The sequence below is a fragment of the Podarcis vaucheri genome (genome assembly GCF_965113315.1).
Source record: "Podarcis vaucheri genome assembly, chromosome: 10".
Taxonomy (NCBI): domain Eukaryota; kingdom Metazoa; phylum Chordata; class Lepidosauria; order Squamata; family Lacertidae; genus Podarcis; species Podarcis vaucheri.
Genome location: NC_138748.1, coordinates 43,047,255 through 43,057,933, shown reverse-complemented (window position 1 = coordinate 43,057,933; position 10,679 = coordinate 43,047,255). Strand labels below are relative to the sequence as shown.

The following is a 10,679-nucleotide window of genomic DNA, read 5'->3' as shown; positions in this document are numbered from 1 at the left end:
TGCGGGGGTGGCCGTTGGCACCTGCGCGTGCTGTGTGACGTCATTGCTCGTGAGAGGCTCGTGAGGGAGGGGGCGGGGTGTGAGGCTATAAAGAGAGAGGCTTGCCTTGGGGTGTTAGTGAAAGAGGCTTCCTAGCAGCGCTCATTCTAAATAAAATAATAAGCTGGAGGCAAATTTGTAGAAACGTAGCCTCTGGAACGACACTGTTTTTATTTTGTGTGGAGTGGTTCTGCAGCAGTGTTAGGTTTATTATAACCTTTCATGTAAACCTTATAGATGCCTAGGGAATGAACGCTATTGTTTGTTTTAATGATATATCTACCGGTATTTAATTTTTTTTGTCTTCTCAGGGGAGAAGTTCAGGGGTTTGTTTGCACCCATCTAGGAAAACTGATTTAATTGGGCAATTTCTTTCCTCTCCCTCTTCTGCTGCCTGGTAACTGGCTAAAAATAGAGATAAAGCACATGTTCCAAATTTCTTTGCTCAGACATTGTATTAAGCCAGTATTTTCCAACCTGCAGGTTGCAAAGCCTGTGCAAAAGGGTAGCAGGCTTTATAAGTAAACCCAAAGTAATTACTGCTTTCACTCCTTAACTGGTATGATGATCACTCTTAAAACTGTGTTGTTGGCGTATTGTGATGCTGTACTGACTCATGTAAGCAAACACTAAAGTGTAGGACTTGAGCATTTCCAACATTCACTAACATGCGTCAGGACAGCATTGAAATACAGCTGGGAACTGGTGTTTGGCTGCAGACAAAATGATGGTTTGCCACAACAGGCTCATACAGGGTGTTTTGAGTGACTAGTACGGCTCTTTCTGTGGAGGAGAGTGGCTTTTGTCTCTTTCAAGCATGTCTTGGTTGACAACTTCTGGGATCTGGGGAGTTCCCACAACACACACACTTTGTGCATTTGGATATAGGGGGATCCCAGGGCCACAGTGAGGGGTGCATAGGAGGAACTGCAAGGCAGGAAAGTGCGGAGATGCCCAGAATCCCAACCAGTTACTGGTTGGACAGAGAAAGGAAGAGTTTATATAAATAATAATATGGAAGATCATGGGTGCTGAGCAGACAAGACCTTTATCCCATAAGTGGTGGCTTATGCCACTAATTCATATTGGAACCCCCACAACACCCACATTCTTCAGATAGAGCTATCTAGGTCATTCATCCCAATATATGAACCATGGAAGAGCCTTGCTGAATCAGGCCAGTGGCTCATTTAGTCCAGCATCTTGTTCATATAGTGGCCAAGCAGATGCCTGAATGGGAAGTGTGCAAGCAGGACCTGAGAGCAAGAGGTTTCTACATATATTTACTGTATGTTGAACAATTTATATACCGCTTTTAATTAGACAAACCTCCTTAGCTGTTTCCTTCTCCATACATTTGGACTTGTGGGTTGCCACACCAAAAAAGTTGGAAACTTCCGTTATTAAGCCACTTGTGTTGCTCAGATGTTGCCTGCTGAAATATGTGGCCGCACTGTGGTTGGACATGAACACTTAACAGTGGCCAATAAGCCCACCTACCATAGAAAAGATATCTAGGTCTCTGATTTAGGTTCTCATGTTCAAACCCTGACAGAATTATGCTAAATGACCTACAAAGAAGCAAAAATTAATAGTTGTTTAAGACTTGTGTGTATGTAACTCATGCCATCTCTCCAATAGTTCTGTTCGTTTATATTTAAAATTTAGAATCTGTTATATAGTATTGCTGTGTTCACAATGGCTTGCTTTTTGTAATCAGTTTTGAAAATGAAAAATGGAAAGATCAAACCTTTCTCCATATTTCCTATGTCTAAGGAGTTTTTTTATTACTAATATTTATGGTGCAGCAGAACTTTGTAAGCAGATGCTGATAGATAAATGAGCAACTAAACAGGAAAAATACTGACTTCAAGATCAATCAACCTTTTGTGGCTACAAGGACAAACCAATCTAATTTGTTTGCTGTTTCCTTTCATAGTACAACTCAATTTAGCAACATTTTATACTTGGATAACATGTTTCCAACTTGTTCTTGTGCTTGAGGACTTTTTTGTTGTTAATAATAGTCTATTTTACTGTGGAGGGAAGATGATGTAATGGTCTAATACAAAATATGAACAGCATCGTGGGCAGTAACTGGTTTTGACCACATCCTGTGTGCTTTTCTTTTTTGAAATACCATAAAGCACAGACCATGCAAAGGCTGTGTGTGTTAATGCAATCTGACATCATTTTTTAAAATCCTAACAAAGGTTGACAGTTCAGCACATTGCCAATGCTAGACAAATTGCAAGTGAAGTGGAAGAACTCTAGAAATATTTTTGTTCTTCATCAGATTCAGTTAGGGTTCATTGAGAATTATTCTGAAATAGGCTCATTGTAAAGGTATGAGAACAAAAAATAAATAAAACATTAAATCACCAGAAACTGCTGCTGGGAATTTAAATTTTTTAAAAAGTGCAATGCTACATTTTGGAGATAAAAGAAATTGGGGGATGTCTTCTTTTATCTCCCATTTGTCACTTCTCTATTTATATATAGCAGTTAGAGCTATTGCCTGAATTGATGCTATTGTGCAATCTAGGTCACAGTTTCTAACTAGTCTGAATGCATTTCCCAGTGCTACATATTGATCTTCTTCCACAATTTGATAATCATTTAAGGAATTTCAGGCAGACATCACAAGGCACTTTACAAAAGATCATTACAACAATAGCTTTGATTTTAAAAATGTTGCAACAAAATGGAGAGGATACCCACTTCTTTAGAAGAAGCTATAACTACTTCTCTCTTCAGGGCAAGATGTTCTGCAGAAACCCCTGTGGTGACAATTGGACTAGCAGTATGTTTGGTAACGTCCAGAAAAAAGCATCACTGGTATTAGCAGCTTACAAGGTGGGATCTCTTGTTAAGGCCCAAAGGCTGATAAGGGCTCACCAAACTGGAAAAAAAACCTATCATCCCCATTTCACATGGGGCATCCAATAAGATTTCCCCCAGTTTCCCAACCCAGAGCTCATGCTCATACAACACTGCTACATTACAACACTCTTGACTTTAGTAAGGGAGGAAAAGATAGAAATTCCCTGCATTCTCCAATCCCTTTTCTTGCCAGCATTCTCCATGCCCAACCACATCTTCACTGCTGATTTCCTGTCCTCCATACTCACTTCTCACTCTGTAATGTGGATCATGCCCATAATTTTCTGCCAGGATTATTGCCCTGATTTGTTTGCACTAGCTTCGGTTAAAAATATATACTTATACATAACTAGTTGTGTCAAAATATACACAAGGATGGTCAATAGAATGAATATCAGAATCCATCCCATTGAAAGCAATGTAGCACCAGATGCAGATCTAATGTGCATTAGTTTATGGGGTGTGGTTCCTGTTCAAGTAAGTGATGCACATGCAGAAACCTGTTTACAGGTGTTTGGAAAAGCATGGAGTCAAAAGTGGCAACTTTAAGTGTTGCTGGGGTGGGCATAATATGTGTCTCTGTTGATGCTCACACACCACTATACTGTATTTGCAAACATTTATCCAATTTAAAACTGACTTCCTCAGCTTAGAGCATCTTTCTCTCTCCCAATTCTGCTTGCTTATTCTCTGTACCACGTGCACTGGAGATCTTTCTAGGCTTGTTGCTATGACAACAGCTGATAGTCCGGCTGTGGTGTTTTGATTGGTTGGGGAAGGTCTTGCCTCTTTTGTGAGGGTGAAAGGGAGGGGGCCACCAAAATGGGAGCAAGATGGAAAGAATCCAAAGCCGATCCATTTATGCGAGCAATGGGGGGGGGAGCGGGGAAGCAGTCCTCGGCAGCTTCAGATGATGAGGCAGTGAGCTTGACTGTGTGTCATTTACAATTGCATACATGAGCATGCGTACATGCAGGGCAAGCAGCACTTCATTTCTGTCCATGCTATTGACTGCTCTGACACTTTGACGTGCTTGGACTGCATTCCATTGGAGAAGCACTTTGTCCCTTCCTCTGACCCATACAGCAGAGAGCAGCATCAGATGAGCAGAATGCTACTGTTCTGTTCTGGGTAACAACAGATCACAGAGCAGTAGTCTGAATGAAGCATGTATGTGGATCGAGGTAGGTGATGCACCGTGCCCGGTATTGTACATGCATGACTTCTTGTGTTGCAGGATCTCCTTTGAATTATGTCTATATGTAATACATCTTCGTTTATTTGGGCACTGTGAAGAAAAACAGAGCCATGGAAATTGAGGTATGGACATCTTCGTTTATTTGGGCACTGTGAAGAAAAACAGAGCCATGGAAATTGAGGTATGGAAGGGAGCACATGGGTCATTTGTTCTGACCAAGCCCATAGAAGAAAATCCTTTCCTAAAGAAGAGAAGAAGCTAGACTTTTCTTCAAAACCTTCAGTGATGGAGAGGCATGACATGTTCTGTGATAGAGACTGGATGAGAGGAGGATATAAATGTGTACCATGGGACTTAAATGTATTTATTTTATCTAGAAAAAAGTATAGACCACTTAATCATAAAGCTCTATAAGTGGTGTAAATAAGAATAATATAAAAACCCCACCATGCATAAGTATGAGTGTGAATAGTGTTCTACAAGGCTGACCTAAAGATGATTTTATATAAAGTCTACAACAACAATCTTAGGCTGTGCTGTCCTTATTCTTTTGCAGAAGTGCAGTGATTTTAGGCAGGTGAAGTTTTACTTTCAGTTCCTCATACCATTTTAACAACATTTAATTTCATAAACTACATAAAATAAACAGAATCTCAAAACAGACATATGCAGACTCCAGATATCACATATGAAAAAAATGGGGAGATGCAAGAGACTGAATGGAGAAGATAAATAAGGTTTGTGGATTTTTAAAGAAATTTGAATAACCCTATTTGGGGTCAATATAGTCCCAGTTCTACTGGGTATTGCTGATTTTTAATCTATGTGGCTGCAGTCTAAGCGCACTAAGGAATAAGTCCCAATTATGTCTCTGAGACTTCTGAGCAAAAGTGATTAGGCTTGTGGCAGTAAAGGAGAAGGATAAAAAAGGTGGATAGGACCTTTGCCTATTAAAGTTAATGCAATATTTACGAGCATCTGAGGATTCACTGGATATTTATTTATTAAAATTACTCACCATATGACTGGCTATTATATTCCACTCTGGTATGAGGTGTCAATGGCACCTGTTTCTTCCCTTTGCTTGAATCTCTCTCAGTAGATGCACTTTAAGGATGTCTTTTAAGGATTGTGAGACTCACCATATGAAACCAAGGCCTATCCTTGCTAGTTTGGTTGAGTTGGCATGGGTTGGGTTAATTTCTAGTTGAGGCTGACGTATTTTTGTCTGGAAACTGGTAGGGAAAAGAGATCCTACATTTTTCTTTTTGACCTGTTAAGAGTTGTTTGATGTGGTAGATTTTTGGATCCTACTAGATAGTTTCGGCAGCTATGGGAAAGCTGTGTGTTGGTTCTGTTCTTTCCTTTTTGTGCCTAGCCGTAGAGTAAATTTAGGGGATATCTGTTCCACACCATTGGAACTGATCCGTGTTCCACCAGAACTGTTTAACATTTGTGAAACCACTGGGATTAGATTGTCCAAAGACTACAAATGTGGCACCATTGTCATTAAGCTGAAGTTTCCCAGATCTATGTTGTTTAAGCATGCTAGAACAACTAACATTAGCAGCTGCATCTGTGACTGCAAGTGACTTTGTCACTTCTCAGTAATAGGGAGCCTGCCATTTGTCATTTATACATTTGTGACCTCTGTCATTTCATTTCTGTGTGCCCTTTTTGAAGACTCCTTCCTTGGACTATATTACTCAATTTTGCTGTAGTAATAAGGGGTAGGGAAAACAAGTTCTAGTCATGTGGCATCTCTTCCTTTCTCACCTCTGTTCATTTAAGATGCATCAGCAAAAGTAACCCAGAAGTTGCTTGCTGCCATCTGCTTTATGGAGTACACAGTTTTATATAACTTTATATATTTTTTTAAATATCTGCCAGTGTTTTGCCTAATGGATTTGGCCTCTGTACAATTATGGCAATATGTTGCCAGAGTGTGTGAAACAGGGCACTTTTGTGCCTGGTTTAAATAAAAAAATCTGCTGCCATGATCAGCTCTAAATGAAATTGGGGCATTATTTCTGAATTCTAAATGAGAGATAGAAGTGCCCTCCCAAATGAGAATATGCTTGTAACCAGAGGCGTAGGAAGGGGGGTGCGGACCGCCCCGGGTGTCACCGCCCCGGGGGGTGACATTCGGCACTTTTCTCACCTGCCACTCCCAAGCCTACCCCAAGCCGTCAATGGGGGGGTGGGCGGTTTGACAAAAAAAAATTCACACCGGGTACCACCTGACCTTGCTACACCTCTGCTTGTAACTTCCTAGTTCTTATACCAAGGATCATTGCCCATGCTGCACCCCAAATTGCTGGATACTCTTTTTGCATGCTGCATATTCATGTGATGATGAGCTGAAAGTTATCCTGTGAAGTTATCCAGAAAGATTTGCCCCTAAAAATCATTGAAATGTCTTCACATGCATTGACCGATACACCCTTGAGACCCCAGGGAGAGAGCTGTACTTTGAAGAGCGACTCCTAATAACTCTAGCAGCTTATATTAACCAAATCCTGAAGTTCCAAAATAGAGTCAAAATAGGGACAGTGGATTGCGGATACCAGAAAAATAGGGACTATCTCTGGCAAAAAGGGACAGTTGGAATGTATGTGTAGCTCTGAAATGCTCCCATTGAGTTCTGTGGGACTAAATACATGGACTACAAGTATCTGAAATGTAGTTGAGAAGGTGCAGCATTTCCTCCTTTCTGGTATGGGGTTCTAATTGCCTCTCCAGTCATGACCCCGAGCTCAAGCTTTTACTTCCTACCTTAATGGGAGCAGTGTTGCAGTACATCATCCCTGATGCAGAGTAGCTTAGCCTTCCACACCAAGGATCCCACAAGGAGAAGGACAGTAAAGCAGAATGCTTTTGATGCTTCTCCACATATCAGACACATATTTGAGAAGGGGAGACACTGTAGAGCAGTCCCTCCCCACCCCTCTGCTGCAACTTCTGCTTGGGAGGGCAGAGAATGATCCTTGGAGCATCTTCTGTTTTAGAGGTCAGGACCAGATTTGGAAATATAGGTCTGGTCTCATCCTTGGCTTTCTCTGATGCTGCCGTAGTGGCTAGGGAGTGGCTGAACGGGGTTGAATAGGTAAGAGAGAGCAGTGGTGGAAAGTACTGAAATGCTCCTTCCTTCATCCATCAAATTTGAAGCATTGTGGTTAGTTATTGTTTTATCTAGCAGCAGCATATTGGTTCACGGAGTAACCAAAAAGCAGGGGTAGAGGATTCATACAGTTTGCATTAGAAAAACAAAAAAGGGAGGAACAGAAAGATGCAAGGACAGCACAGAGTCGGAGGAGAGGACAAGGAATGATTGTGAGGAAATGCAGTTATATATATTTTAAACATTTTGTTTCAGCTAGGGATGAAGACGGAGTGGTTAAGATAATAAAGAACCAAATTATGTGAGATAGAATGGGAAGGAATCAGTGGATTCACAAAATATGTCATTGCTATAGTCAATATTAGAAGCAAAGAATGATTGAATAATGAATGAAGGCCACCTGCAGACAGAGGATTTTTGAGTGCCATACAGGACTGTGTGTCTTCTCATGCAGATCACTGCAAGTCCACATGACAGGCTGGGATCTAACAGGGTCAGCAATGGCTGCACGGTTGAAAATAATGACTGTAGTGCAACTATCCCACCCTACTTGGTACATCTTCTGTACTTCAGGTTCAGCAGTTTAGTGCTAACTTGTCAGTGGTGGCAGAAGCTGCCAACTGGATGCAGCCTGAGTGAAAAAAGGAAAGAAGCTGAAAAAAGCAGGAAATGGAGCTCATCTATATTGAATGGCTAGCTGGTCTAGGAAGTGGAAAAGTAGTGGAATATAGAGTTGAGGAAAATGTGTTATCAGTTGAGGTATGGCTGGAATAAAAGGGGGAGTGAAGTCAACAGTCTGGGACCAGTTAGTACCATTTGAAGGTGCCTTTGCCATCCAATCAACAAAATAAGCCTTGTTATCTAGCCTCCCTGCTGTGTGCAAAATGATGTGTGGGAACATGTGGCAAGGCTTTGTTGTAGGGGCTAGTTTTAGCTCTCAGTAGGGATCAGCTTCAGGTTATTGGTAGCTGCTGCATTGATCAAACTAGACTGAGTTCTGGATGAGGCAGATCAGGATCAGAGGGGCCAGAGTTTCCAGAGGAAACTTTCAGGGTTAGGTTGTAGGTTGAGTGGCAAAGGCACCAGGACTATGCACTGCTACTCATGGCAACACATAGATGAGAGCTAAGGAGCAAGGAGAAAGCAGGAGTTGGCCTGTGGGATCAGCTGACAACTCAGGGAGGCGGGTACTTCAACCTTGAGGTAAAGCCCAGTCTGGCAGGTTTACAGAGGAAACAGAACACAATGGAGCAGAAGGCTAGGTTCTAGATCATGACACTAAATTCCTAAAGATACCAACTTGACTACAGTGGTACCTTGGGTTACATACCCTTCAGGTTACATACGCTTCAGGTTACACACTCCGCTAACCCAGAAATAGTGCTTCAGGTTAAGAACTTTGCTTCAGAATAAGAACAGAAATCTGGCTCCAGCGGCGCAGCGGCAGCAGGAGGCCCCATTAGCTAAAGTGGTGCTTCAGGTTAAGAACAGTTTCATGTTAAGAACGGACCTCCGGAATGAATTAAGTACTTAACCCGAGGTACCACTGTACTTCATAGCTTGACAAGCGCCAAATATGTTACTTTGTAAACAGACATTTGGACTGGAGTACTGTTGTCATCGTCACCTATTTGTTGTTTTATACTATACTGTTAGTGTTTTTATTATTAGGTTATCATTGTTTCTATCTGGATGTTAGCTGCTTTGGATAAAATATTTTAATTTAAAAAATCCAAATACTGCCAAAAGAAAAAGGAAATATGTGCATATTGGCTTGCTTTATTATGATTTGTTATTCCTCAATTTTCTCTCTCAGGGGTATAGCACCTTTACAAAGCACTTCTTAACAAGCAATCTGAGAGAGGAAAAAATCAGTTGCTCAAGGTAAGCTATTGTGTGGATTTAGTAGACTTGCATTATTCTTTGGAATCATAGTATAATTATACTGCATTAAAAGAGACAATATATTAAAAGAGGCATGGATTAAAGGAGAAAGAAAAAAGTGGGGTATCAAAAGTTGCAATCAGCCTAGTGGGATAGCAGGGCTAGAGAGCACATTAGGAATTTGAGAAAGTAAGTACAATGGGTACCAGTCACATAAGAGCTGTGTGGGGCCATAGCATAATACAAAATGGCTGCCACATCCAAAAGAGAGAGAGAAAAGACAGGGTCATAAAATTGTGTGGGCATGTTCCTTACCACCCTCCCATCCATGGAAGAAAGGCACCTTACATCAGCTACTGCTGCACTTGCTCACAGAGTGCACCTCTCCAATGTGGGCATGTCTAAGGGTTCATGTTCAATGTAAGAAGGGCTGAACCAGTGCAAACAGGAACTGAACAAGGAGGGCAAACCTTCTCATGCATTGTGGATTTTTGAGGAAATATTTACTGAGACCTTCTGTGGTTGTCATAGGAAATACGCTGGCACCCATGGCTGCTGCGCTAGTGTCTATATAAATATATATATGTTTGACAGTGATTTTGATACTCATCAACCAATACCAACTGCATATGTTTACCTTTCTTTTTCTAGCAATCATGCCTCATTTCTTGGATTGGTTTGTGCCAATGTATCTGATGATCTCCATTCTTATCTTGGTGGGCTTTGGAGCTTGCATATACTACTTTGAGCCAGGACTTCAGGAAGCGCACAAGTGGCGGACACAAAGGCCAATCATGGAACGAGACCTTCGGAAAACACTGATGATACGAGACAACCTTGCATTTGGGGTGCCTGAAGTCTAGTATTCTTCTTGCATAGATGTGTTGGAAGTATCTAGAAGAAAGCCATCCCCACCTGAAGTTACAAATTACTGTGCACACTCTGGTTTGCTTAGCACTTCTGCAAGTGATGTGGTCAAACCACTCCTTGCTTGAGTCTCTGATAATGAAGTGTTCCTTTTTGCTATTTAGACAAGGCCTGTAGACTCATATCAACTTAGACCTTCTGGTTTTTGAATTTGTTCATCATCCCATCACTTGATATTTTTTATCCTCCATATATAAAAAGCTCTTGTTACCTTGCTAGGAGTGGTCACACCTGTACGTGAGCTTTAGACCTCTTAAGTATAAGAAAGCAATATTTCTGCATGACCTGTGTATTTTGGTCGAGTGCCTCCTGGACAAGTGCCCATCTCACAAACCTCACAACAGACACCATTTCATTACTTTATTTAGAGTCTCTTGGGTGAGGCAAAAACCCCAAATTGATTGCTCAGACTGAATTCTATTCTCATTCCCAACACTGAGCTCAGATATGCAGTAGGACTCATTACTAGCCAAGTTGTATATATTTTGATTTCAAATTGTTTCACTGCACACAAGCACCTATCTGGCTCTGAACTCACTCACTCAGATTTCACTTTTAAAAGTCTGTGCAGATTAATTACCGTTAAAGAATTGCTTTTATTTCTCCATGATTGGGGAATTTGTTTCT

The 10,679-nt window shown here is 41.2% G+C and overlaps 1 protein-coding gene across 2 annotated transcripts; it reads left to right on the top strand.

Moving 5' to 3' along the window:
• Positions 1-3,761: 3,761 nt before the first annotated feature.
• On the top strand, positions 3,762-9,988 carry SMIM45 (small integral membrane protein 45; the record flags this gene model as incomplete). 2 transcript variants are annotated; one of them, XM_082240893.1, is made up of 3 exons in its annotated part: positions 3,762-4,106; positions 9,058-9,125; positions 9,777-9,988. In XM_082240893.1, the coding sequence occupies exon 3, from the start codon at positions 9,782-9,784 to the stop codon at positions 9,986-9,988; it is 207 nt and encodes a 68-aa protein (XP_082097019.1). In that variant the 5' UTR covers positions 3,762-4,106; positions 9,058-9,125; positions 9,777-9,781. The 2 variants fall into 2 exon arrangements, with proteins under 2 accessions (XP_082097019.1, XP_082097020.1); XM_082240894.1 differs by lacking the exon at positions 3,762-4,106 and adding an exon at positions 4,752-4,857.
• Positions 9,989-10,679: the final 691 nt, after the last annotated feature.